The sequence below is a fragment of the Neodiprion virginianus genome, chromosome 1, assembly GCF_021901495.1.
Source record: "Neodiprion virginianus isolate iyNeoVirg1 chromosome 1, iyNeoVirg1.1, whole genome shotgun sequence".
NCBI classification, from domain to species: Eukaryota; Metazoa; Arthropoda; class Insecta; order Hymenoptera; family Diprionidae; genus Neodiprion; species Neodiprion virginianus.
Window position 1 is genome coordinate 8,618,097 of NC_060877.1, and position 27,294 is coordinate 8,645,390.

General features: G+C 39.2%; 2 protein-coding genes across 3 annotated transcripts in view; both read right to left on the reverse strand.

The window, feature by feature from the left end:
* Positions 1-27,294, reverse strand: part of LOC124310488 (neuropeptide SIFamide receptor) — a 73,186-nt gene that overhangs the window by 7,354 nt on the left and 38,538 nt on the right. For both annotated transcript variants that reach the window (XM_046774497.1, XM_046774496.1), the window contains one exon: positions 7,792-7,891. In XM_046774497.1, coding sequence (XP_046630453.1) covers positions 7,792-7,891 — 100 coding nt within the window. The remainder of the gene's footprint in view (positions 1-7,791; positions 7,892-27,294) is intronic.
* Positions 252-1,491, reverse strand: LOC124310496 (uncharacterized). Its single transcript, XM_046774506.1, has 2 exons — positions 1,444-1,491; positions 252-881 (listed from the first exon to the last, which is right to left on the reverse strand). The coding sequence occupies exons 1-2, from the start codon at positions 1,453-1,455 to the stop codon at positions 639-641; spliced, it is 255 nt and encodes an 84-aa protein (XP_046630462.1). The 5' UTR covers positions 1,456-1,491; the 3' UTR covers positions 252-638.

The window sequence follows — 27,294 nt, forward strand, 5'->3', positions numbered from 1 at the left end:
ATGCGATTCGAGTGGGTTCCCGGATGCTTACTTCATCATTGCAGCTCGCCTCGGTCGATTTGCGTTCGCTGTAATAACTGGGAATGAAATTATCTGTACCGAGAAGAATTTTCAAAGGACAATATTCTCTTCACATCTTCAACGAGGCAAAATTTATTTACATTCGAGACGTAACCGCAATGCAATTTCGAAATTTCGAAATTTTCGAAAAAAGGGTAATCGTGGAAAAGCAAAGTATAATCACACAAAAATAAGGTTTAAAAAAGAATTTTTATTTGAATTTGATCGAAACGCCTATTATAGTGAAGATGATCATGGTGATAAAATGACAAATTTCACAACGCAGCTAACAGCGCAAAAGCTTTCCGAGTAAAAAGCTCTCACCCTAGAAAAATTGCGTTTTAAACATCTTCCGAATCGGTGCTATGGGTGGGGGGGGGGGGGGGCGGGGGTGGGTGGGAGGATAAGAGAATAAATTGTTTTTCATATTTTTTTGTTTTACATTTTTGCTCCCTTCGACATCGCGGCAGTCGACGATTACTCGCCGGTGTCGAGGGGCGAAAGGAAATCGAGGGCTGCTGCAGGTGGCGGTGGATTGCGGTGGGCATGGGGCCTGATTGCGTAACCCGATTGAACGCCTAGTGGTGGCCCCAGACGGGGACCGGGGCGTATCCGTGACCGGCAAGCACGGTCTTGGTGACGACGGGCGGGGAGTGGACCACCGGGGCGATCGGCTGGTGGACGACGTGGGCCCTCAGGACCGGGACGGCGTGGCTGATCACCTGGGGGGCGACGATGGGTCCGTGGCCCCAGCTGATCGGTACTCCGGTATGGCCCCCGGGAACGGCGGCGACGACGGCCAGGACGGCGGCGAGAACGACCTGGGAATCATACCCGGTGAGAATCGAGCTGGGAAAGGAGGAGGTGTGGGACCATTTTTGACGAAACAACTCGGAGCGCTCAGAGGGAGTCCGGAGCGGTTATCCCATGCTTGAGTGGTTTCAACCACGTTTTCTTTTTTTTTTTTATTAACCCCGGACCGAGTGAATGGCACCGGTTCACCGTTTATCGTCTACGCTGTGCGTGCACATGGAACGAGTTGTCATTTGGACAAAGAGAAAAGGAATCGACTATTAGATCTGCGCGCACTCTTTCCCGATTGTCTCTATCGTTTTCTTTGTTTTCTTGTTCGAGCCCGCGATAGCCAGTTTTCTTTTTCGGTACTTTGGTCCCCGCGTTCGACGATAAGAATTGGAAATAAAGACGAGATAACAGTGTGAATAAAATTGTCCCGAAGTCGTTTATGATCCTTTTTGATTTTAGAGTAATTGCATTTTTCTGACTGGATGATTTACACTTCTAGTAACGAATCGAAGAAACGAATCGAGCGTGTAACCGAGACTTCGGCGATTGACGCGTTTTCATTACTGTGTTTCGACTTACCAACTTGAACATGTTGAATGAGAGAGGAGTTTACTACTTGGAGGTAAGTAAGCTTGTGCCTCTGCATCGGATCTCCGGGGTTTTATAGTGGTTTTGAATTGAAAAAATGACCGGTGATTGGATGGAAAATTTTTGGTCACGTGGGTCAACAAACCAGATGACGGCATATTGCGAATAATTGAGTCAGCCGGTTTTGCACTGGTGGGGATCGGTCACCTGATCGGCTTTTCTCCCCCCGAATCCCCTTTTCGAACTTATCCACTCGCTGCCGACATTATCGACTCCCGAACGCTTGTCCCTCCACATTCGACTCCAGGGAACGGAACTCTTTGTACCTTCGTCCCTTGGTTTCTAAAATTTGCTTCGAGGTACCGTTCGAAGTGCCTTGTTTCGTGGATAAGAGCGGTGAATTTTTGCACGAAACAAAAATAACTGACTCGATCAGCGAGTAAGTTTGGTGCCAATGTAGTAGGAGAAAATTTTTTGCTGTCAAAGTTTTGCAAGCATAGCCAAGCAAATTCGTGTTTCGACGTAACAAGCCTGTTGGTTAATTAAACTTGTCAATTTCTAGCTGTTGTGACTAATTTTCTTGAAATTAGCTGACTCAGCGAAGTAGATTTTTCCGCGCGTTGTCAAACCTGAACGCAAAATATTTTTCTTAGTTTTCCATCATTGCGGCTGAGGGAGAAAGAAGAAGAAAAAAAAAAAAAAAACGGAAAAACGGTAAAGAAAACGTAACGTCGACGATTTTCATGTAAACGAAATTAGCGGAGAGTTTCGAGCGATTTCCGCGCCCCTTTTATAGCCACAAGCCGTGGAAGTATTTCCCATAAAACGATCGTCTTCCTTGTAGAAATCGTTCCATTCGTCGAATAAAGTCGGTTTCGAGTTTCGGGTAAAAGTATTCCGGGAGACGAAGCACGTGTTCTTTGGGCAATAATTTGACATGAATTATAATAAATTTCAAACTCCTGCAGTGTATAGAAAGTTGTCGCGACGTAACTTTTTCCGATAAATAGAATCCAGAGAATATTACGTTTCCGCTTTACGACAAGGGCACTATAATGCAATATATACGAGAGTGTGGAGGCGGCTGTTTTTTAGGGTTTTAAAATGTTTTTAGAGGGATGAAATGGGCTGGGTCACACGTCAGAGTTGAAGATAGCGTTGCCTCGTATCCTCCGATGTAAAGCCTGAATTTTTATCGTATTTGTTATTTCTTATGGGCGTGGATACACTCTGCTTATATTTCTTATTCCAGAATTCTGACCCTTTTCAATTTTCATTCCACTTCTTCTGCCATGTTATTTTCAATAAAAAAAAGCAGCAACGTTTTTTTTTTTTTTTTTTTTATTGAATTAGCCAAAAATGATTCGACGAAATTCTGCAATATCGGGCAAGTGAGAAATGTTTGGAAATTCTTTCTCACTGATTTTTTGCCCGTCCAAAGTAGTGGGACCGTATAAAAAGCTCATCTCGTGTAACAACTTCAACTCCAGTTTTACTCCTTTTTTTTTTTTTTTTTTTTGGTTTCTGTTTTTTGATTCTTCTCCTTTTTTGCTTGTCTGAAAAATCGTCCAACATTTGAAGAAAATATAAGCCTGCTGCACGGTTGAGAGTGAAATGAGCTTTTATGTAACTTTCACATAGTAACAGGAATACGAAAAAGAATGCTTAAGATTAATGCCACGTTGTTTTCTGGATTCGTGCGTAGAAACGGTCTTGCAAAGGCGTACGAGCTTCTCACGACTGAGCAATTTTCCCTGAAAATTAATGTGAAACAAAAATTTATCAAGATACAGATTAGGTTACAGAAGAAACTGTACAGCTTCGACGATACATCGAATTTCGATAAATCTGCGGAGAAAACAGAGACCTCGAAAAACTTGTATGCCAAATCTTTCGCGCTGAATTGAAAGGCAAGAACTCGAGATCGATAATGGGGAAATTTGAGAAAGACAGCTTGCACTATGATGTGCAAGCCTATATTCGGACCTTAGCCGCACAGATGAAGATCATTAATCAGTAATCCGACTAATTGCAGTCTTGTTTGCGATATTCGCCAGCCTAATGATAAAACGGCCAAACATGCTAGAAAGAATTTCGTATGTCTAGTGACTAGAAAATTCTAGTAAAACCGGGTAACATTGCAATCGAGGCTTAAATATTGTCGGAATTACAGAAGATCCTGATACAAAGTGTTTATAGTTGGCAATATTTCGTTTTCTCGCTATTGCAACGTCGAATCTATTTTCTCAGTTTCCGGAACTTATTTTACTCGAATGAGGCCTTAACGTCGATTTATCGTTCCACTAACGTCAAATTATCTCAATGAAAAGAAGAAAATATAATCCGAGTGACCGTTATCAAAAAGAATGGTGATACGTACTATTCATCTTCTGGTTAGACTAAAAAAACTCATCTTCATTCCGTAGCCAGGATAATATTTCTCGTTTATGCCAAGTAATGAAAATATACTAAAAAAACTGTGCATTAACGACAACTAGAAATTACTCTCGATGCGACCGCGGCGGAAGGTTGAAACCGTGCCTGAAAATTCACGAGTGTTACATTCTATACGCCTATGCACCGCAGGTATTACACGTGCAGAAACATTATGCAATTTACAGGCAAAGGTTGAAGGATTGGGTCACTGGCACGCCTGTTTTGCGCTCTCCTGAGTCCAGAGACGCGATATATAAACGCGGGAACTTGGGCGATTCGTTTCACAACGAGACTTGACTCGGCGATCAAACGTCCGCTTAAAATACTCTAAACTCGATTTCGAATGCCGCCTGCAGTCTCGCGGATCACAAATTTGGGAAAAAGTTTATTACCGACACGCTAATTACACCGGAACTCGTTCAATTCCCCTGTTCTAATAGCTGCTATTTGCACGAGCACAAAATTACCCCCTGTTATAATGCCTCCCTTCGAATTATGCTCGGGTATAATTTTCACGTATATCTACCCTTTATGCTGAATAAGAGCACCGCACTGCGGACCCCCTAAACTTCCAAGTCAACGAGCGCCTCTTTGTTGTAAAACGAGCCGAGTGCCCAGGCAAATCTCAACGGCGATTAAATATCCTTAAAATTATTTTCATATTTTCAGGCACCGACCGCCGCCTTATTTTAGGGCCCATTTTTGGCCTTGAGGAAATTATACTTCGCTTGAAACGTGTTTGAATTTACTAGAAAAATCTGCAGAGTTTTGGAAGAATACTATTTTTGTCGATTGAAATCAGTCGAAGGTTGCGACAAGTTTCGAAGGTACACTTTTTGAATTCGCATGCTGCGAATTTGAATTCGAATCTAACGTTTTTTCCCGAATAAGCAAAGCTTGGAACAATCGTAAAGAAATGAGATGAAGTTTCCCAATATTTCGAGGTTTTTTCCAAAGTACCTTATGGAATTTTCACGATTCGAAAATTCCCGCAAGGATTTAACCGACCGTTAGCTAGCTGAGAAACTATTGCCTTTGTCGATCGTGAAGAAAAAAAAAAAAAAAAACGGTGAGAAAAGCATAAATTTGAAATTTCCAATTCCGCATCGATTTTACATTCACAAAACGGTAGTGCAATCAGTGGCTTGGAGAAGTTGGTGCTGAATCGGTGTTCGTAATTGGGTTCGGTGTGGTGGTTATATCGCGATGGAAACTTTGATCGCATAAATTCACTTCGTAGCACAGTTAGAACATAATTATTAGCTGTTCGTGCAGAGCAAGCGAACTATACAAAAAAAACAAAAAAAAAAAAAAAAAGGAAAGAATAGAAAAATGCCAAGTACAGTCGCGTCAGAAGAAGCACTGAAATACTTTTTCGGTAATAGTAACGATAAGGCACTCACGTCAAACTGGAGCCCGCAGTTAATTGCATTTTACAAGCCAAATATTTTTGTAAATTTAGCTCTCGCTAAACTCACCCGCAAAGTTGAAGTTGTTGAAGAAGTGTTTTTTTTTTTTTGTCAGGTGAGAACCGATGTTTAATAAAAAATAAAATAAAATCGTCAAAAAAAGAACATTCAGCGTACAAAATATCGTTCCTGGACGAAACGCGAGCGAATAAATTTTAATCCAAGATCGCAAAAATGATTTCGTGATATATCTATGTCAGCAAATAAAGGTAGAGACTGATCGTTATCCGTTTGTTTAACGACATTATTAATAACACCGGGCTGTTAACACGGTCAATATTAGCCGAATCTGTTATTGACTATCGCCAGAGTTTGCGCAAACTCACCGACACATCGATCCCCGCATTTTAAGAAACTGTGTGTGCTTTTTTTCAAAGCTATACTTTCGACCCGGGGGGAGAGAAGCTTTTTTCGTATCATGCAAACGAGCTTATCACGCATCGGGACGGGGAACGATTGACTTTTGGCGATTACACAGTCGGCGAATTGGAGAGCAAAAAATTTGAAGACTTCGAAAGGTTAAAATTATACTACCCGACCTATACGAAGGTTTCATCTGAGAATATTTTTGCCCAAAATATTTTGCGAAGTTTTGGACCCGGATAAATCTATTCGAGTGACTTGCTCAAAATAAGAGGCTAAGAAGAAGAAAAAAAATAATTTACACGTCCCTCTTCGCTGAACTGGAAATATATTCTCTCGAAGTTAAAAATTTTCTTTCTCTCCGCTCAGGTCAAAGAATATAATTCGCAGGGAACGGAAAATTTCACTGTTACTGTAGGAACGAAGAAAAAAATCTAGCAAAGAAATTGGGGTAAGTGCTTTTTTTTTTTCTCACACGCGCTATTTAAAATGGAGAAAGTCAAATGCTGCGAGGCATCTCTCGGACCTGAGCTAAGAAGTTTACACTGTGAGAGAATTTTTTGTACGACAAAAACTAATCTTCGACCTTGTTCCAAAGTATGACAAAAACAAAGAAAGAAAGAAAGAGACAAAAAAAAACAAAAAACTATCGAAAAAACAGCTTTTCCCCATGAATGTAAATTACAAAATACACAGGCGAACGCACAAAATGGATTACGAAATAGAGCGGTGAAGATCCTATGCAGGGATGCAAACGCTGCCCGGAATATCTTGTTTGTACAAATAGTCTGATCTTGAACGACGGATAGAATGTATAATATGCCCACCTTGGTGAGTGGATAACTGAGCATATACGTATATACATGCATGTATGCGAAGCGATTGTACATTTAGCGCCGAGATGCTGAGAGTGGTTCGGGGTGAAGTCTGCAGAGAGTGGGATTTTCTACGATCGTATGGGAATATCGTTATTCACCCCTCGTAGCGATTAAATACCAAACAAGGGGGCACCGGGCGTCTCTCCACCCCCTCAACCCCCGTTCCATATTCGCCGAAATTTACGAGGATCGTTTAGTTATTCGAGAAACGTCTCGGTTAACTCGGAACCCGGGGCAAAAACGAGGGAATTTCGAGGGTGTTTAAGGTGGTAAAAAAAGGTTCTGCTGCAGCTAGTCGGTATATTCATTTTTCCAAGAGTCATTCAAAGGTGAGCCTTTATTACCGATGCCCACCGAGCTGAAAATAATCGATGCGTCGATTAATCGAGTCGAAAAAAAATAATCTAACACGACTCGATTGAATCGGTATAAAATAAATCGATTAAGCGATTATTTCGTATTTATTTTTTTTTATTTTTATTTTTTTTTGACGTTGCACAATGTACCAAAATTTCATAAACTTCGGTATGTAGTCTTAATAGCGGAAAAGTTTTTTTTACAATTTCGAGCTTCATTCAAAATGTTTTTCAATTTCAGGTGAAAGCATTCATTTATCTTTCACTCATTGTGTCAAATAGGTACTTAATAAGTAAGACAGTGATAATAATCGATACTTTAATCACGTAAATTGATATTGTACTGCGTCCTTCACGGGAGTAAAAATAATCGAGTCAGCCGATTACTCGAGTTTGAAAAATAATCGATTACTTTTTCGTCATTCTTATTCCTTGTTCACCTCTGTCCGACAGACTTATGCATCTCGTCCCCTGTAATACCGTCGAGCTAAAGTGCAAAATGAGGCAGTAGTCTCACCGAGGTGTCTAGACCTTTGTCTAATCATCTACTGGTTGGTGGGTATATAGCCGTTTGCTCAATGCTGTGCAAGTTTGCATAACAAACAGAAGTTTCGACGCTGTGATAACAGACGTAGATGCGACCGTTATTGTTACGGTAAGTGACCGGAGATTTTGGAAACTTTATTGACGCGACGCGACGTGCGGAGCTTCGAGGGAATCAGCAGAGCTTGGCAAGTCCGATTCGGACGTTTTGGGCGAGGCGAGATAAATTTTTAGATAATTGGAAGAAATCAGACTAACGGTGTGGAAAATGTAGACGAATGCTGTTTCACTCACCTGTCTAACGACACAGCGACGAGACTGTAGACCGAAGCCGCAACCGAAACGCCTTGGATGTAAGGTACGGTTTTGCACATCCACCAGCCCAGGATCCATGCTGTGACAAAAAACATCAAATTATCAACAAGTGAGTGGGGGTGCTGTATTTAACGATGCGATAAACGAATTCGAAGGTCAGTAGAATTAAAACGTAACCAAGCCAAAGCTTGAAAACTGAATTGATTAAATTGAATTTTCCTCGAACAATCTTTTCCAAACACGAACAAAAAAAGAACTCGAAAACAATCGATTAGGATACTGAAAATTGAAATTGCTTACAACTCTAAGAAAGTTGAATCATGTTTCTGCTATTCGAATGTCGAAATCTCGTTTTCTTTTTTTTTTTTAGCCAATTTTGACGAACCAGCGTTGATTTCGCTTTGAGATGACTTCGTTGAAAAGAATTTTTTGAAATTATTCACAATCGGGTATCTTGAGGCAAGTTTCATACGTCGAAGAATTAGTTTAATCAAAGGAAATATTGTTTAAACCAAATTCGACTGCAGATCGACTTCAGTCACAGCTTTTCATCCATATTGTTTCACCATTTTCTTTGTTTCGATACCTTTTTCTTTAGACTCTTTTATGCCGGACGCACCCTCAGATTGAGGCTATCATTTTGCATTTACCATCAGAAATGCCCCGGGAATTCTTTTGAAAAGTTTAAGATTGAGCGGGAGAAAATTGCGTTTTCCTGGAAAAAGTGTTTGCCATTACCTTGTTCTTGGTATGCGAAATCGATTGAAGAAACGTCGCCTCGTTAAAAGGAGTTCGTGTTCTTCAATGAGAAAACTTGACGTGAACTTTCGCGGGCAAACGACGCAAGGAATTGGTCTCCAATCTTCTAAACCGTGAAGGAGTCGAAGTGAAACAGAAGGTCTGTTTGAACGTTAGCGAAAATGTCAATGAGAGTTCAAATAATCGGGATGAAAAATACGAACTTTTCAGCTGCGTAACAAAAGTCGTGAAAATTTTACTCCCCTTTGCAATGCGATCAGCGCTTCCGAAAGTGGGGAAACGGCACGGACGCAAAATGTCACTCTTCTTCGCGTCAAGGTTCGTAGATTTTAATTATACCGTGTTTCGTAAAATTACAATATATCGGGTATTGCTGTGGATTAATTCGAAATGGCAATAAAATCAACTTGATAATTTGAGATAACAGTGACACGTTACGTTTCCGGAGTTTCCCCGTTTTTCTGACGTTCAATTCTCATGCAACAAATCAAAATACATACAGTGAGGCTGAAGTTATTAACGTTGACGTAACGAAACTTCAGGAAGAAAAAATCATTATTGTGCAAATTTTTAACGATCTTCAAGAAGTTGACTTTTCAAAATACGTGAGTATGTTTTATTCGTCATGGTTTATTGAATTTCGGAATAATCCGAAATGTGCGAAGTAACGATTTTTCTTAAGCACTCATCGGTACTGTAAGCGTTAATTTATTCTTTATTTCAATTATCTACGAGACTCCAATCTATTCTGCATAATACGGTAAACAACAAATTTCGAGCCGATCTACGAGTCTTCTGATGATTTTCTTGAAATTCTCATTTGAAAATTGAATCAATTTTGGGAACAAGTTGACACATAAAACGCTTCTTGTTGAAGTCGTAAGTATCCAGAATTAAAAATACGATGCTAACTTAAAAATTACAAGTCAAGTGGTACAGGGCAAATCAATTCCTATTCTGTCGTGTCAGCTTGGCTAGGATGGCTGGATTCCATCCTCTGTTATGCATATCAATGTACAACTAATAACACGGCAATCAATCAATTACGAGGAAATCCCATTTATTGATAAAATGATGCTCTGCATCGATACAACATGAGGGGATATTACTACTCCTACTAAGCATGTACGCAAGCACACATATGTATATATTATATGTGTGTGTGTGTATCACTCTACGAGGAAATTCTTATACATAACAAACAACGGGACTCGATTTTGGCTGTCGAGGTTAACCTCCTGAAATTACTCTGCTCCAGGCAATACGCTGGATTATTGACAAAACTTCAATCTAATTATATATCACCTGAAAATACGCGGTCTACAAAAGCGTTTAAAATTCGATAATTAACGAGGTTGAATCGATTGGGAAAATGAGAAATAAAAAGTTGAATTTCGTTATCATCAAATCATAGGATTAATTATTTTTTTAAAACCTCAAAAACATGTCGTTTGAGAAGTTTTAGATTTGGTTCTTTAAAGAAAACGAGTCTTTTCTTGCCGACAGAATTTTTTTACAGTAAAAATCGTTCTAAAACTTGGGCAGTTCCTTTTAGAAAGAGAAATGCACGTCAATAACATCAAACCGAGCCCACATCTGGAGTATCTGCTAAGTTACACGTACACTAATAAACGTTTAAATTATCATCGTATCGAGTTGGTTAACGGACTTGAAAATGGCATTATGAATTAATTGAGCCCCTCGGAAATCGGAGAAAGACCGCTCGACGGCAGTTAAACGCACCTACTGATATAATTAGATCGCGTCCAACCCGATAAAACGGCCACTTAACGCCGGTATCAGTATCGTTGGGTATAAATGATGGGCGAAAGAGTGCGAAGAATCCAAAATTAGTCACTGTAAATCGAGAGGGACTAACGTCACTCGATTTTTTCTTCTTTTTTTTTTCTTTTGCTCAGCTGGAACGAACCAACGAATTTGAATTTCGCCGCCTCTGCAATCCTTCCTTCGGAATTCGTGCCTTGATCCGACTGTCCGCGATATTTTCCTTGGTTCTTGTCCGCTAATTTTATTCATGAAAAACAACGATTTCCACGTCTTTTCTCGAGCCCTTCATGCTTCAGTGGAAACACCGCACCGCGTATCGAAAGTGAACGGCACTCGCTGCATCGCATCGCTTGCAAATGTAAGTAGGTACAGACTGCAATCTGAATCAGCAATCAAGCGTTAACTTATAATTATACACATACGTTATAGATGCATAATTCATGCCCTGTTACACCGGTATAATAAATATCCGCTGTGTATATGAACTAAATTGTTATTTATTAGCTGCAAGTGCTTCGTGTCGATCCTGTGACGAAGCTAGTGCCGAACTTTATTCTTAATTACAGGCCACAATGTCGTTTTCGACACTCCGTTATCGAAGTCTGATCGACGCGGTATTTGAGGCACGAAAAGTCGTGCCTTTTTCAACTTGAGACTGTTATTAGGTAGCGACGATTAAAGGTCTGTCAAATTGATCCGAACACTTTTGATTTTCGATTCGTTCGATTATAGAAGAAAAATTTTATCCAAGACGTTTGAGATGGTCTTGAATCTTTTTTTACGCATCACCCTGCGAGCTTTGAAAATCATGTACCGGGAAAGATTTTTTGGACCAGGACGCAAACGAATTCAGACTTCGATTTACTCGAGAAATTCTTGCCCGAGGTTCGTTACATTTCAACAATGTCTTCTGATCGCCGAAATCATTGGACGGAAATTTTTATATCTCGCAGCATCGTTCCTATAAAAGAGGCTGAGCGGGCGTGGTTGATCTCGAATAAGATCGTGAGACGAGAAGAGAACGTCGAATAAAATTTCGATCAAGCAAATGGATTGTCTAACAGGTTCGAAATTCGATGAATCATGTTCTTCCAGGCGGTGAACGGAGTCTGGGCCTCTACGATTGGAGTGAAAAGTGAGAAGGATAAAAAATGAATTCTATGGCTGCAAACTCTTGCGGCAAGGCGGCAAAGAGCATCGGATTAAAGTTTCGAACCGCTTGTCGTACAGAAAGAGTTCTCTCGGTCTTGATAATGCTCAGTGAAGATTGGAAGCTCGCCAATCAGAGGTTTCGGTGTTTGGCCTGCGGTAAGTGTTTTTTCAATCCATTTAGGATTGACAACAAAATCTGTATACACCTGTAATGTGTGCAGACTCGGTTATCGAGAGAGAGGAATTTCGTTTCGTGGTTCGGATGCGGTCTGTTTCTCTAAATTCTAATACTTCCACGAGTATCGAGGAACGATTCAGTGAGTTCAAGATTATTTAAGTCAAATAAAGACGCATGTGGACGAAACAGAACCTCATTCTCTCCCATCGACCAAACTGCCTTGCTGTTACGTGATTACGGATAAATTTAAACAAATATCAAGGCAGTTAAACTGTTTCGTTTCACTGTTGCAAACCGCATATCGCAAGGCAATAAAATCGACTGGTAAATAAAAATTAATCATGGGTAAAAAAGATTTCGAAAATTTTTAGGGTCCACATAGATTCCGGAGACTCTGGAAATGTAAACGAAATTTTTGAGAACTTTCTTTCACATCGAAAAACTGTACGGAATTTTATCAGATAATTTAGAAATTTCAGGGAAAGAAAGTAAATAAATCAAATTACGATCATTTGCTGGTACGTAATAAGGCAACTTCAGAAAACTAGAGATTATTTAGATTTCGTATGGATCTTTACAGATTCTAAAAAATTTCGTGCTTATTCACAAAAATGAAGAATCTTCACGGATTTTTTGATGTGATAATTCAAATACCCTGTACGAAATGAAAGTATTCACATTCAGATTCGAAAATTAAAGTCAATTTTGGTTAAATAAGATCGTTCTAAACCGAGATCAAAATATAATTTTTATTCTGACAAAGATTCCCATAAATTAATAAGAGTTGATGGTAATTTATATTTTCTTTGTCACAAAGACACGACATCAATATTACAACTATGCTAAACAAATTCCTTATCGGATTTTCCAGCCAAATAACAACGACCAAATGAAAGATTCGCGAGTACAAAGCTGATCGGAGTAAAACTTGAGTAGCACAGAATCACGGTGTGAGGTTGGCCAAAAGTCGCGTAAGCAGATCTTTAATCTCATTGTCAGTGTAGAACCGTACCAGCTACAGACAGTGTCGGCTGAGTAACCGGTCGTGCAATTTTTACGCGAGCATTACGTATCCGCAATAACTGACAGCAGCGTGCATTTCGCATTCGGACAAGGTCCACACCCATGATATAACTTATCGCGCCCAGAATTTACCATTCGCGCTATTTTCCGCAACGGGAGAGCGAATCGGAGATATGCGTTATATACATGTATACATATGTATATATATATATATAATGTCGGCTAATCTGATATCGCTCGGTAGCTATGCATACACACACACACGCATATACACACACACATATATATATATGTACATGAATGTACGTAAAGACGGCGACTGCGAGGTGCGATGAAAGAGATCAGCGATTCTCTGCTGCAACCAACCGAGAAACTGAGGAAGTAAAAGCAAACTGCATCGCTGCAGAGATCCTGGCCAATGGACCTGCAACTCTTTTCCAACCTCATGCCGCGCTGATAACAATTCTTAAACGACTCTAGAGTCCGACGAATCGCGCTGTCTGCGGCATCTCAAATGTTTCGCTAATCCTTTTGTAACCATATTCGCCGATTGCCACTGCCGTTTTACGTTGTTAGAAAGCCTCGAGAAAAGCGAGTGATAATGTAAAAAAATAGGTCATCTCCGGTTGTACATGGACACGATTTAATTTCGATCACTGCCTTTGCGTTAGTGGAATTATCGGATTATTTGCGTAGATATGTAATCCCGCGCAATAATCATAGCTGCAGCATTTTCATACCCGACGCAGCTGCGCTCAAAGTTGGTGTGTATTAAATGATGTGTACAACTTGTTTCGTCCGCGTATCACTTGGGCTGGATGGATTTGATGGTTAATTCCAGTCACGTGTGCGTACGGAACGGTTGATTTCATTACGAGATCAATGCGAAAGTATGAAGAATGCTAATTGCGTGAGCTTCAGGTTTTCTTTCTCCTTTGTGTGCGAAGGACTATTCGCATTGCAATTTGAAATTGGGGAGTTTTTGGCTTCGGTATGCACACCAGGGTGTTTCAGAAAAAAATGATTCACGATTTTCCACCGTTGCACCCCTTACAAAGTTTACTTACGTTAAAAGAATGATTCTGTGAAAAGATGAGCGTTCTACGTTACGTGGAAGGTTGCGCTCATTTGATTTTTCACTTTTTTTAACACATTCTTTTGAATTTGGGAAGAAACAGGTTTTAGCATTTCAATTATTATTCCTTTCCTGACATTTGTGTTCAACTCAAAGCAGTAAAAGAAATTTACTCACGATACTTGATGAATCTGAAAAATTGTATAAAAGTGAAAAATCAACTTAGCGCGATCTTCCACATAACGTAGAGCGCTCATTTTTTGAAAGAACCTTTGTTTTTAGCCTTGACAAACTTTCTGGGGGTTTCATAGCGGAGATTCGCAAATAATTTTTTTCTGAAACACCCCGATCCACACATTACTGAAAATACACCAAACTGCGAGGCGAATTGTTCATTCATCGGCCTGATTACGGTACGTACGTAAATCTAGCCATCTAATGCGGGCAAATATTATACATACCTACGTGTTGTTTCTACGAAATGTATATAAATCGAATATCAAAATCTACTTTCAAACTATCCGGGGAACTAATATCATGTATTACGTGAAGCGGGAAACACGCTACGGGCTTGCGATACCTCCGTGATCGTCATTCTTAGAGAAGAGGTAGTCGTGGAGTCCGTGGTGCTGCCATAAAGCTCCGAAGACCAGGGCTCGTCGCAGGGGTTCGTTCAGGTGGCGACATCGATGCAATTCGCCTCCGTTTATCGTGCAAATCTTTACCACTCCTTTCAAACATCAATTTCATTTAATTAAACCAGGATTTAGTTGTTTGTTCATTTTTTTCACACACTGTCAAATAATGCTGATATTAAAAATAAACGTGACCTAATATTTTAAGCGTGTAAACAGTAGTGGTACTCAAATTCATGCCTCGGGAAAATCGTACGAAATTTTATGGACTTGCGCTGATCTGTAAAAACTGTCTGAAAATAAAAAAATTACGGCTTTATAAACTGGCTGACCCTTGGTCTGATTTTGGATTTTCAGATTCCACTGAAGCTTCAGAAATGAGTGAATCTCTAATCGTGAGGGTAAAGAAAATGCGGGTACGAAAGTACTTCAACAAACTTCTTTTGTTTACAAGATACAAGTTTTTTTACCCAAGACTCAGAGAAGAGGAGTTATTGAGAAATGGTAAGTTCTTCACTTTTAAAAGAAACTTTAACGATCTCCGGAAAACCTGAATCATCAATATTATCACCAATGATTTTAAAGGATTTGAAAAATTGAATCTTGCAGGAAATAATAACAAGGCGAATTTTTTAACCGAACTCATGCCATTGGTTCTCAATTTCCGACCACCTGAAAAGTGTATGACGGATTGGACAATCGCACAAAAAGCCAGTTGATACATTATTCAACATCAGTCGAAAAGTTCATGGATCTTTGATAAATAAACCACGATTATGCACATTATATACGTGAGTATATTTTCGTTCATCTTTCATTCTCGAAAGCAAATATATCCGGATCACGTCACGTAGCAACGCTGTGTTTGTAGCAGTTACCGGAATTATATTTACCCTCGGCGTCGAGATGATTTCAGTCGTTCTCTCCCGAGGAGAATCATCGAATTGCGTAAAGTGAAAATAAAAGTAACGAGTGTACGGAACATCTGGATGCAAATTGCGTCCTGTGGAATTAATTGCAGATCACAGACTGACCGGCCGTTTACGGATGTATGTATATATATAGCCAGCAAGGGTCGTACCGAAGCTCGGGAAATGGGGGCAACGATATTGAACGCCCTGAAAACTCCCTTTCGCATTCGCTACCTTCAGGGCGCGTCCGGACCCTCGGAGAGACCGCCAATCTGGAAATATTTACCGACGCGACTGCGCCAACTATGTGAGGAATTAAGACACACTTGGCTATTAGGTATGCTTAAACACGAGCCGGTAGACGGGAGGAGTGAGATGTTCGCGTCAGCATCATCCCTTCGGCCGTTTCATTTTCAGATAAATTCCAAACACGCACCGAGGAGAATTTCATTCGTTTATTGGTATAGGTAATAGAAAATGCCGGTAAAATAACCGCTGGCGTGACAAAAATTGTTGGAATTGCAGGATAATTTGGTACGACTGGTAACTATTTAATGCGATTAAGGTTGTTCGTACGAAATTTTTTCGTTACTGCCTTACTGAATTTGCTTGTTCAGTTTCATGGACATCGAGTCATTCACGCACCAACTTCAGATCATCGCAATATTTACAAGAAAACGTGAAACTAGTGACCGTGATAAAAAAAAAATGTTACATCACATCCAGCTTTTACCCAAGATTGTATTTTTAAGTTAGGGTAAAAAACGAAAACAGTTAAGCAAACGACGTTTATTACCAACTTAAAGTTGAAAAATGAGCAGAAACGCGCCATCAACATGAAAAATCTCTATCGTGTTTATTTATTTTTTTAACATCAACAAATCGGTACTTTCAAAACCAAAGCAATCGAGTAATTCGGCCGAATGTAAACTGTTTGCCGGAAGATTAAAGAGCACGGATGCAAGTCTCAACTTTAGTATTGAAATGACTGAATATAATTTCTAAAGAATATTATTAGATCAGAAAACCGCTAGGTGTTTACGTGCGAAACACGAAACTCCTCATCGCGATTAACGAGGCAATCAAACGTTTAGACTAGCAAAAAACATCGTGGCTGTGAGGAAAAAAGAAAAATTTCTTGACCGAATTTTTCACATTATCCAAAAAAAAAAAGTACGATATTGAAGTCATCGTAGCAAAATGCTGGGAAAAATCACTATTCACTTATTTTCGGAATGATTTTGAATGAATTAAAATAGCAAAATATCAATATGTCGTTTTATTACGGTTTACTGAAATTCACGGTTATCTCTACGGTTACGCTGCTAACTTTAACATAATAAAAAATGGGTCAAAAATTTTCTCCGCGTGCGGTAAGAAATTGTTATCTTTTTTTTTTTTTTAATTTCGTTGCTCCGAGAGCCGCGCGACGAGCTTACGTCGAGGAAACCGGGACGCAACCTTTTCCCGGCTCGGCAGCACCTTCATCCTGGAATATTAACGAGCATGCACGCAGCCGATAGTGGGTCAGGTCGGTCACCCTTCGCCCCGAACATCCCCGCCGCACCCTGGAAAGTTTCTAATCTGGACATCAGTCAGGCTCCGCGCCTTCGCCTACGAGTCAACATCCTCTTTACTGCTCCGCGGGAAAAGGAAGTTAACCACTTCGACTGATCGTCTTATTCATATTCTCATCGTTTCAAGAGCGACGCGAAAGCTTATGACGTAGGCAAGACGGACGATCACGTAACGGGGTTAAAAAGCTGCGTTGATATCAAACTGCAATTTTTACTCCTCATCCTTGAGTATTTTTTCGAACAGCCTTGTTGAAAAGTGAAAAGTAATTTCAATAAAAATGAATTTCGGATACTGACGTTTCTTACAAAATATTCGCACGGATCGAAACGCACTTGTTTTCCAGTCAAGACGTTATATTATTTACTGTATGTATATACTTATATACTTCAAGTCCTGTAATTTATCTAAAGAGACGAAATGTGTAGTATGCGTAAAAGTGTCTTGTAACCGCTGATTAAATAGTCTTAATTCATGCGCTTTGTCCAAAAAGCTTTTATCAGGCAATTTAAGTCTTGTGCTTTTAGAAAAACGTATACAGTAAACCTGTTATCTGCAAATATTCAGCAAAACAAATTTCCTCGGAACGAATCCTCTGCATCAGAGTTTGATATTCGAACGCTGATAAAAAGGATCCAGGGTAGCTTTTAGACTCCAAAGTGATTAGAGGAGCTTCGTTTGATGCTTGGTAAGCGGCTGCGATCAATCACAAAAGTCCGCCTTAAACTTACATCGCGCGGTGATTAATTCGACATTATCCTTCAAGATTTTCGACGGTATAACGGATGAAAAATGAAATCAATATTATGGACATTGTAACGCAGGCTTTGCCCGCGAATTTTCGTCGCTGATAATACATCGCCTGTAAAATCGGCGGGATGACTTAAACCACTCGAGGTCAAACCGACTTGATGCACGACTGGCGACTTCGGAGGTCGTCAGGCAAGGCCGGCGCCAAGTTCGATACAAAATCTCGTGTCGCAGTGCGCGTTCATTTCCGAAACCCTTATCCCAGACGTCCGTGTGCCTGAAATTTTTTCAGACTCGCCTCGAAGCTTGAAATAAGTTTGGATGCAAGTTTGAGCCGATTTCATTCGGTATTTTCAGATAAATATCTGGCATTCGCAATTTTTTCAGAAACTCTCTTTGAAAATATCCTCGTCGCGTGGTGAAAAAGGTATTTAAACAAGATATTTCAAAGAAACCATTTAATTCTACTTTTACGAAAATCACCGTGTTTAAATGTAGATTTACTTCTCTCAGATTAGAATCTTGCAACATATCATCGTAGAATCTTATAAAAGTTTGTTGAAATATTTCATCCTGACGCATTTCAGAGACGAATTTTCATTCCATAGGGCTACCTTGTAGGATACACTAAGAAAAATTTCATTTGTTACAGTAACTAGAAAAATTGAGTAAACCGGGTATCGTTAAAAAAACTGTTTGAATATCGTTGGAATTACGAAAAACGAGGTACGCCTAACCATTTTGCGCTATTGTCGATCCTTTTTTAGTAATATTGCAACGCAAAATCAGTTTGTGAGGTTTACTCCACATTTTTAGTTAAGTAAGGCTTTAACGTCAATTTATCGTCGCACAAGCATTAAATTTTCGCAACAGTTGCAAGAAAATGTAGTAACAGCGATGATAATGAGAAGGAATAGTAAGAGATACTAGACTTTCTGGTAACATCTACAAAACTAATTTTCATTTTCTACCTAGAACAATATTCTTCGATTGTGGTAAAAAATGAAAATAGTCAAGGACTGAGCGGTAACCGGAGCTAAAAATTTCTCTCAGTGCAGCTTCCAGCTCCTGAAAAGCGCTACGTGGAACCTCAGGGAAAACAACAATTATTTTCATGAAAACTAAACTATCCATCACCGATGGCATACATCGAAGGATGTGCCGGCGAGGGAGACAAAATGTGGCGTACATACCAGCCAGATATAGTAAGAAGTTGAGATGCGTTGAGGAAACTGAATTATAATCGATGCCTTTGTGCAGCTGAGGAGAAAAAGCTCCTCGCTGGCATCAAAGATGGCGACTCGGCCTGATCGATTTACCCTGCAACTTTAGAGCGTGTACCGCGTCCATATACTGCGGGAAATTTTCATATTGTAGCTGTTTGCGAGAATGTAACACGGAGTGTCGAAACGCGGTGGCCAGTTTCAGTTTCTGCTCTATTTAACATGGGTAAAGGTTCTTTGTACCAGGCGTGTATGTAACAGGAAAGTTCAGTCTGCCCACCGCTCTGGACCGAAGGCACGTGTGACGCCTACACTGGGCGATATATGACCTCCTACATGGATTGAACGAAGGATAGACGAATGCGATGCTCGATTCGATGGAGGGCTTACTTGATTGGTTAATTAATTATCAGTCGTAACTAAGAGTTCTATTCTATAAATAGTGGTGTAAGGAGTATTCGCAAAAATCGTGCGAATATTTTGGGAGTTTGATTGTCACAAGTACCCACTTCATTTTTGCTGATAAAAATTGCGAAATTAATATTAAATAAGACAGAAAACATTAGTTTTATGGTGAAGATTAATTACAAAAGCTCGTCTTAACGTTTGAATCACACTCTAGCCTCAAAATTAATTTTTTTCTGTTGTCAATTTGTCGTTAAATAATAGAACAAATAATCTCGGCTCGGCAATTTCCGGAATAAGATGCGATTTGCGTAATTGTGTACCTGCGAAATGATGTCAAATTTAAAAATGTCTACTCGCACCCGTGAATACTTAAAAACTTACATTTCTTACATCACTATTCTGTAATCGTTGAAAATCGACCGTATGGATTCAACTTTGAAAACAAATAGAGAGTGAAATTCGTAACGTTAATATGTAACGACTTATTTTTAGGAAAAATCATTGTTTTGTAAGTGTAGGATCGTCTCTCAAATTGAGTGATCTATTTTTAAGAAGCAAAGTGTATTCAGATTTTGGAAATTAACCTCCTTTGAAGTTGTCCTAAATTTTCAAAACAATAATTTTAGTTTCAAATTATCGTTACATTAACGTTACTAGCTTCAGTCTTATAGTGCTAAAATATACATACATGCACAGATGTACATATTAGTTTTTAAATAGTTATGTGACCGTATAAATATATAATAATTCCATCAAACACAAAAAAGATTCACTGAATATGGAAAAAGGTGACATTTATCGACCAAAGACTTCGCTAATGCAACAAACCTGTTCGCGATGTGCTGTCGATCCGTTCTGCTTGGCTGATAAAATTCTTACCAATACAGCAGAATCATCTCGTTGTACGTATCAGATCCATAGCATGCTAACGTGCAGCGTTGTTTCTTTTGTGTTAAAAATGAGACATTGAAAAAATTGTTGAATATTTGAATAATTCATGATTTCTCATCAGCGCGAATATTTCAAGAAATTTAGGAAACTGTAGTTGAGGAATTACTGTTAGAAGTCGAAAAAAAAGAGAAGAATAAAAACGAATAGAGAAACTTCTTTGCGCTTCTCAAGTGCCGTAAAATTTCAACAACTTTCTTGGCAATTATTTTCTTAATCTGTTTACCCTTATTCCGCGAAAATATTTTCATTTGTAAAAATTAAGCGACGTCGTGAAATCGTTTCGTCTTATCCAAATGTGTGGAGTAAATTAGTTCAAGGTAATGCACATGCACGTTATTACGTTTAAATGAAATTGATGATTTCCTATCGTTTTAGATATGCACTGAGAAGAATTTCATTTGTTATAGTGACTAGAAAAATTCAGTCAAACAGATATGGTTAACAAATCTGTTTGAATATTGTTGGAATCACGAAAAACGAGGTACACGTAACCATTTCGCGCTATTGTCGATCCTTTTTTGGTAATAGCAACGCAAAATCAGTTTCTTCGGTTTACTCTACTTTTTTAGTCAAATAAGGCTTTGACGTCAATTTATCGTTGCACAAGCGTTAAATTTTCGCAACAGTTACAAGAAAATATAGTAACAATGATCGTAATGAGAAAGAATAGTAACGGACACTAGACTTTCCGGTAACAGCTAGAAAACTAATTTTCAATTTCTACCTAGAACTATATTTTTCGATTGTGACAAGAAATGAAAATAGTCGAGGACTGAGCGGTAACCGGAACTAAAAATTTCTCTCAGTGTAAGAAACACGTAGCTGGACTGATTGGTACGGTTCTCAAGTGAAAAACGAAATGCCGCAGACTCTTTTGTTACAGCTGGCTATCAGGACGGATGTAAAGCATTGATACAACGTCTGGATGAGATAAAATCGAAAGAATACCCGGCATAAAGTATTTGGCATTGACTGTAAGGCAAGTTTGAAATGGGAAAGAATCGCGAGATCAATCGAGACGCTATTCCAGATAAATAAAAAGCTCAATTTTTCCCAGCCACATAAATGGATTTGATCATTTCGTGGGGTTTCAGAGCATCGTGGCGTGCAGAGATCAGCTGCAGTAGGACCTTGAAGATAAGTAAGTGAAGAAAGTCTGGGGAGGATATCGAGTCCGGGAGATTCTGTTGTCAATGGCGCAAACCTGGCCTTGGATTAAGATATCGGAACGATTCGTTCCTTTAGAACCGGAACTGATACGGTGGATATTCGCTTGAATAAAACCACCCCGATAGCGCCGCGAGGCATGCTTTGCATCGGTAATCAGTATTCCAAGTTTATGGAACTGCAGGCGTCGGCCCCTTTTACGCTGGATAAATAAGGTTCGTGCAATTGCATAAAGTACGCGTGAATTTGAGTTAGGCGGGTGCTTAAATGCGCCTGCATGCACCGAAGGATATTTCCAGTTACGATCGCTTCGTACGGCCCTTGATAAGTGCTCTCATTTTTTTACCACAACCGGAGTGTAAAATTTTTAAGACAAAATGAGAACGAGCTTTGTTGACGCAAACGGAAAATTTAGAAAACTCAAATAAAAAACGAACGGATTTCTCGTTGCAGTAACCGGAAAACGTAGTATTGACAACCGTAATCGTATTGGATAAGAGATGCTGTCAATTTTATCCATACGTGAACCATTTTTTCAAGCATACGTGAGCATTTTATTAAAATTTTTCAGTCACCGTAACACTTGAAGTTTTTTCGCGCAATCGACGAGAAGCGAAACGTCAGCAGGGATCCGCGTCCGCTGCAAGCTCCTCGCTTTATGGCGTTCCTGCATGTTATTCACGGACCATATAGCTTCGTTGGCTCCCCCATAGCTGTTCGCGCTTTACGGGGTTTGATCCGAAAATTTCCTGCAGCCGGGGATGAAAATTTTATATCCACAGAGTAGAAAACCCCGGTCGACGATCGCTGACAATCTTACTAACGATTGCTCTTTCGAGTCGGATGCGAAAGCCGAGGAATCCCGAGCCAAATCCATTCCGAGACAAATTGTCCTCAAGAAAATTGCCGAGTTATCGATTTTCAATCAATTTCACCAATGTGTATATACATCTAACGTCGCAGACATTTCCGATGATGTAAAAAACAAATTATACACCGATGCGGAGTTCACTCTTACGAAAAATTTCTGAGACACTGCAGTTGCTGTTTCAAATTTCATCGATCGACTAAACGACGAAGAAAAAAACAGAAATGATGACGTCGCGGTTCAGAATCTGAGATTTTAATTTCACTGACGGAAACTCGTTAGTTCTAAACTAGAAAGTTTTATTTCAATGCAAGCCTACGAGAAATATTTGACTTTATAAGACAAAAAATTATTATTCGCTGTTGTACGGGATAATTTTTATCGAACAAAACAAATACTATTAACTTTTGACAGGTGAACAATGTTTTTTTTTTTCAGGTGCATACAATCGCCCGAGTGTTGTTGTTCGAGGGATAAAAAATTGTTCAAACATCGTTGCCATTTTCCGGCAGTCCGTAAATTAGTCTTTTTATAATCCATAATCCAGACGAGCAATAAACCGCTATCAGGGGTCTGCAAAGTTCGAAAGAGGTTGTTAGTACCGGGATTGGTTGGATTTGGAATTTGAAGTTAAATAGTTAAGCCGTAGATAAATCCATCGGATCGTACGGGGACTTGAATTTTATTGTTCATAAATTCGTCAGACGATTTTGACGTGGAAAAATTTTTATACCTTTCCGAGAGATAACAGCGTTTTCGAACCCCGAACGACGTATATCATTTGAAAGTTCTAAAATCTCGAGGTCGAGAGTTTCCGACTCGGACTTTGCTGCAGCGAGCTGGCTAAGTTCGCCGAATGAAATTCAGACGGAACTTCTTCGAATCTTCAAGGCGAAATGCAACTGTGTAAATTGAATTTTATCACGATCCGTGAACGCTGCGTGGGTACGCGACTCGGGGTATCAGCTTCTCTTCTTCTTTCCAATTATTCACCAATTCGGCACTTTCCAATCCAATTAACGTCTACTTCCAGGCCTGAAAATATGATTTTGCATCGTTCCTCCGAGATATCCGATCGGCCGGGATCAAAACTGTTGAACAAACTTGAAACCTCAATTTGCATTGTCTGCCAGTAGCGTAGCGTTCTATCCACGCTCGAAACTGTTAGACGGACAAAGTTTCAGAGGATATAATATCCGCAAGGCAGCGTACTGCTGCAGACGCAAATACACTCTCGGAATCGTGTCGGTGTCTGCTTCTGTCTCGAATCTACATGGATTTAGGAAAGTTTCAACATCTCGGAACCCGCGACGACATTGTGTATGGGTACATGAATATAACTATGCATACCAAACTAACATAAGGCATTGTCGGTATTACGACCGCTGGCCATGTCAAGATTCAAAATGAATTTCTCTGCATTCGCGGGGCAATATCATTCACAAAAATGATATATTTTTATTTTTTATATAGGTTATACAGCCAACAGATGTTGCAATAGAAATTTGTCGGATATACGTAAGGCAATGAAATTTTCATGTGTGATGTAGAGTGTGCAAGAAAAAAAAAATAATAAATCATCTTTCACAGGGTTTTGGATATTTCGAAACAGGGGTTTGATTTTTGCTGCTCTCCAAGGAAACCCAATTTTTGAATGAATAGACTCGATGGATTGGCTTGAAATTTTTCTCATAAATTCTTCGGTGAGAAACGAAAATTTTGAAACCAAGATGGAAGAAGCAAGTAATTGAAAACTAAGAAAAATCGAAACGAATATTAATTTCAGAAATACAAATTCATATTTTAGTTGACTTTTCCTACTTTTCAATTGCTTGGTTCACCTGTAGCTTCTAAACCAAAAGCTTGCCCACTTGTCCACTTCTCTCTCGGTCTCTTTTTTTTACAAAGAATTCGGGAGCGCTAAAAATCAAACCCTAATTGGTTCCAAAAAATCTAAGACTAAGTGTATGGTGATTTTTTTTTTTTTTTTTACGCTCTACACGATATTTGTAAATAAACAAAATCGCCGATGGCGAAGATCACACGTAGGTCGGTTTGGAGTGAAATGCCGCACATACAAGTTGATAGTTTTTAATTCAGACAGATTTTAGGTGATCTTACAAAGAAATGGCTTCTTTTTTTCAGTCCCGAGATTTGTGTCAGCAGCATTTGAAATATGGATCTTTATCCTAAGAGTCTAGACGCGTTTTTTTCAATCACGTCACCTCGGAAATTGCACGCCCACGTCACGTTGAAATTGAGCAATTTTTAATAGATACAAAACTTACGAATTGTGCAACATAACTCGCGCGTAATAACGCATCGCGCCTGCGAAGTGATAAAGCGTAATAAAGCATCGACTCAAGGACACGCCAACATGTTCGGGCATCGCGATAATACCGAACAATATCCAGGGAACGAAATTCCAGTGCAAACTTGACATGTATGTAGGTACAAAAAGCTCGTAAATTGCTCGGAGTTATGAATAGCCGGTGCGGCGCGTCGTTCGACATGGAAATTGAAACAAAGGTGCGCGTCGGTTGTGAAAAGCACAATTTCAATTAGAACCGACCGTTTTCACGCCGGCCTATCGTTGCTACGGACTACATGCACGCCGATGCACGGATATTCGGAAATTAACTGTCGCGAGCTTTCAGAAGTAAACCGAGTCACTTCCGGAGGTCGGAATCACGTTTCAAAACTTTTACGACAAGTCGCCCTGAGGGTTTTCCGAAATTCGAGATGGATTTTCACCCGAGTAGAAATTTAGAGCCTACCCTAAGCCCTGCGTGCAGCAGCTCCCGCGTGGAGTTTAAAGACGAGTAAAGTAGGCTCTGTTTCAATGCAATATCAGACCCTACTTTGACGCTAAAAATGTTCCAAATTTACAGATTCACCGAGTTTAGGCTCAAAGTAGGGTCTGTTTAGAACTTCCTTTAACCCTCCAGAGGTAGGGTTAAATCTGCTTGCTTAAAGCCCTCCTTTAACGCTCAAAATCCTGCCCCGTTGATGAAGGTCCATAGGTTCTGATTGATTACGAATGAAATACGAAAAATACTATTGCAGCGTATAAAATCAAATTAAAATCCCAATAAATAAGGATTGATTCGCACGTGAGTTTAATCGTATTTTCTGTATACTCAGTCAGTCGAAAGGATTTTCGTATTCGTGAGAATGTTGAATTAATACAGTTGAAACGCAATACTTAATTTTCAAATGTTATTGAATCTTACCAGAATCATGTCGAAATAGCCCTTGGATCATTTATTGCGAACACTTGAATAATTTGTTCATTATAACATTATATTTAAAGAGGAGGAGTTAACGGTCCAATGAAGGAACTAAGGATATATAAAAAGCGTCAAAACAGGTTCAATCGTCCGTCTGTTTAAATCATCAAAGTTGGGTTTGGTACTTTAATTTTTAGGAGTTGACGGTTCAATTTAGGGTTTTTTTCTTAAATTTCTAGGAGTTTGAGGGTCAATGCAAAATTTCTAGGTTCAGTTTCCTTTAAAGTAGGTTTATATCAAGCTCGGTAGAGTCAAATGCAAGCGCTAAATTTCTACTCAGGTGTGTTCCGCGTAAAAACCGAGCTTCGCGAATGAAACATATATTCGAACGAGAGGGTTAAACAAAAGCGTGTACGTATCGCACGGCTACTGATTCTGATCTCCAGGTGTTTTTAGGCCCGTCTGTAGGGTGGATACCTACTACTAATGGCATTCGTCTAGTCGAGGATAATTCGGTAAATGAGAATGAATTCTCTAGATAAGTGGATGCGCAAAAAATAAAGAAACAAAAAAAAAAAAAAAAAACAAACCGGTACAACTTTGAATCTCATGGGGTAAAGCGTTCTGATACTCCTCACAACCTCACAATCTACTCAATTTGGCTAGCTCTGGTACCCTCTGCAGTCCCTCGGCGCGATGTTATCGTTCTGCAAATAAACCATTCCATGCTTCTTCTTGTGCGATTATTTCACTCCTTTTTTCCGACATAACTTCGAGTTCTGCAACTTCTTCATCTCGTTACCATTGTTATCTTCTGCCCTCCGTATCAAAAAGTTTACCAAATTTTTTAACCACGTCATTATTTACCCCGGGTATAATATCAACGATACAATGTGTAGATTATTGTGGGCCAAAAAATTCCTTTCTAATTCGTGTACGATTAATGAAACGAGAATTATGTAGAAAATATAAATCGTTATAAAAATTTCATGACAGTCGTTCATAAAATGAAGAATTCGGTTGATTGTTGCGTGATTCTAAAAAAAAAATAAAAATCTACGCCTCCACTGTATGACCAGAGAAAATATCGAAGACCTGTAACAATTTGAATCACGCGCCTACTACGTAAATCGAATAAGAAAGTAGCAGTGTAGTGTCTGGGAATGAATGAGTTTCACCGGTCAGCAGTCTGCGAGAAGACGGCGAGGGATCAACATCGAATTAGTACATCGTAGTCCATATTTCAATTTATTCTTTCACCTATTCAATTTTACAACATACATTTCTTTTTTACTGAACAAAGTTTAGTCACATTTTCTTCTAGAACTGCGAGTCAAAATATAACAAATTCAGCAAGGTTATAACAATGAAAAGTGAAGGCTAAAAAGAAGCTGTTATTGTTCGAAGAAAAGACTAGTCACAGGAGAATTGTCATAAAAAATCATTTCACAATGAGCATTATGTACATAAAAGGCGTATTTTAATCTTGCAAATGAATGGTTGGACGAATAAATGATAAATAATTAGTATTTACAATCTTATTTATACTGTTTATACACCCCTGATTTACTTGTCAGTAATGTGTTAAACACGAAGGAACATATGTATATTTTTCGTGAAAAGAGGATAATTCACTCGACATTTCTATCATAAAACAACATTGATTGATTTTGCATCTAGATATACGGGTTTGAACAAGTTTCTTTATAGTTTACACCTTGTGTTTTCAATAATAAGTCTTATGCTTTTTTTTTTTTTGTGTATTTATTTTCTTTCGTTAACAGAAAAT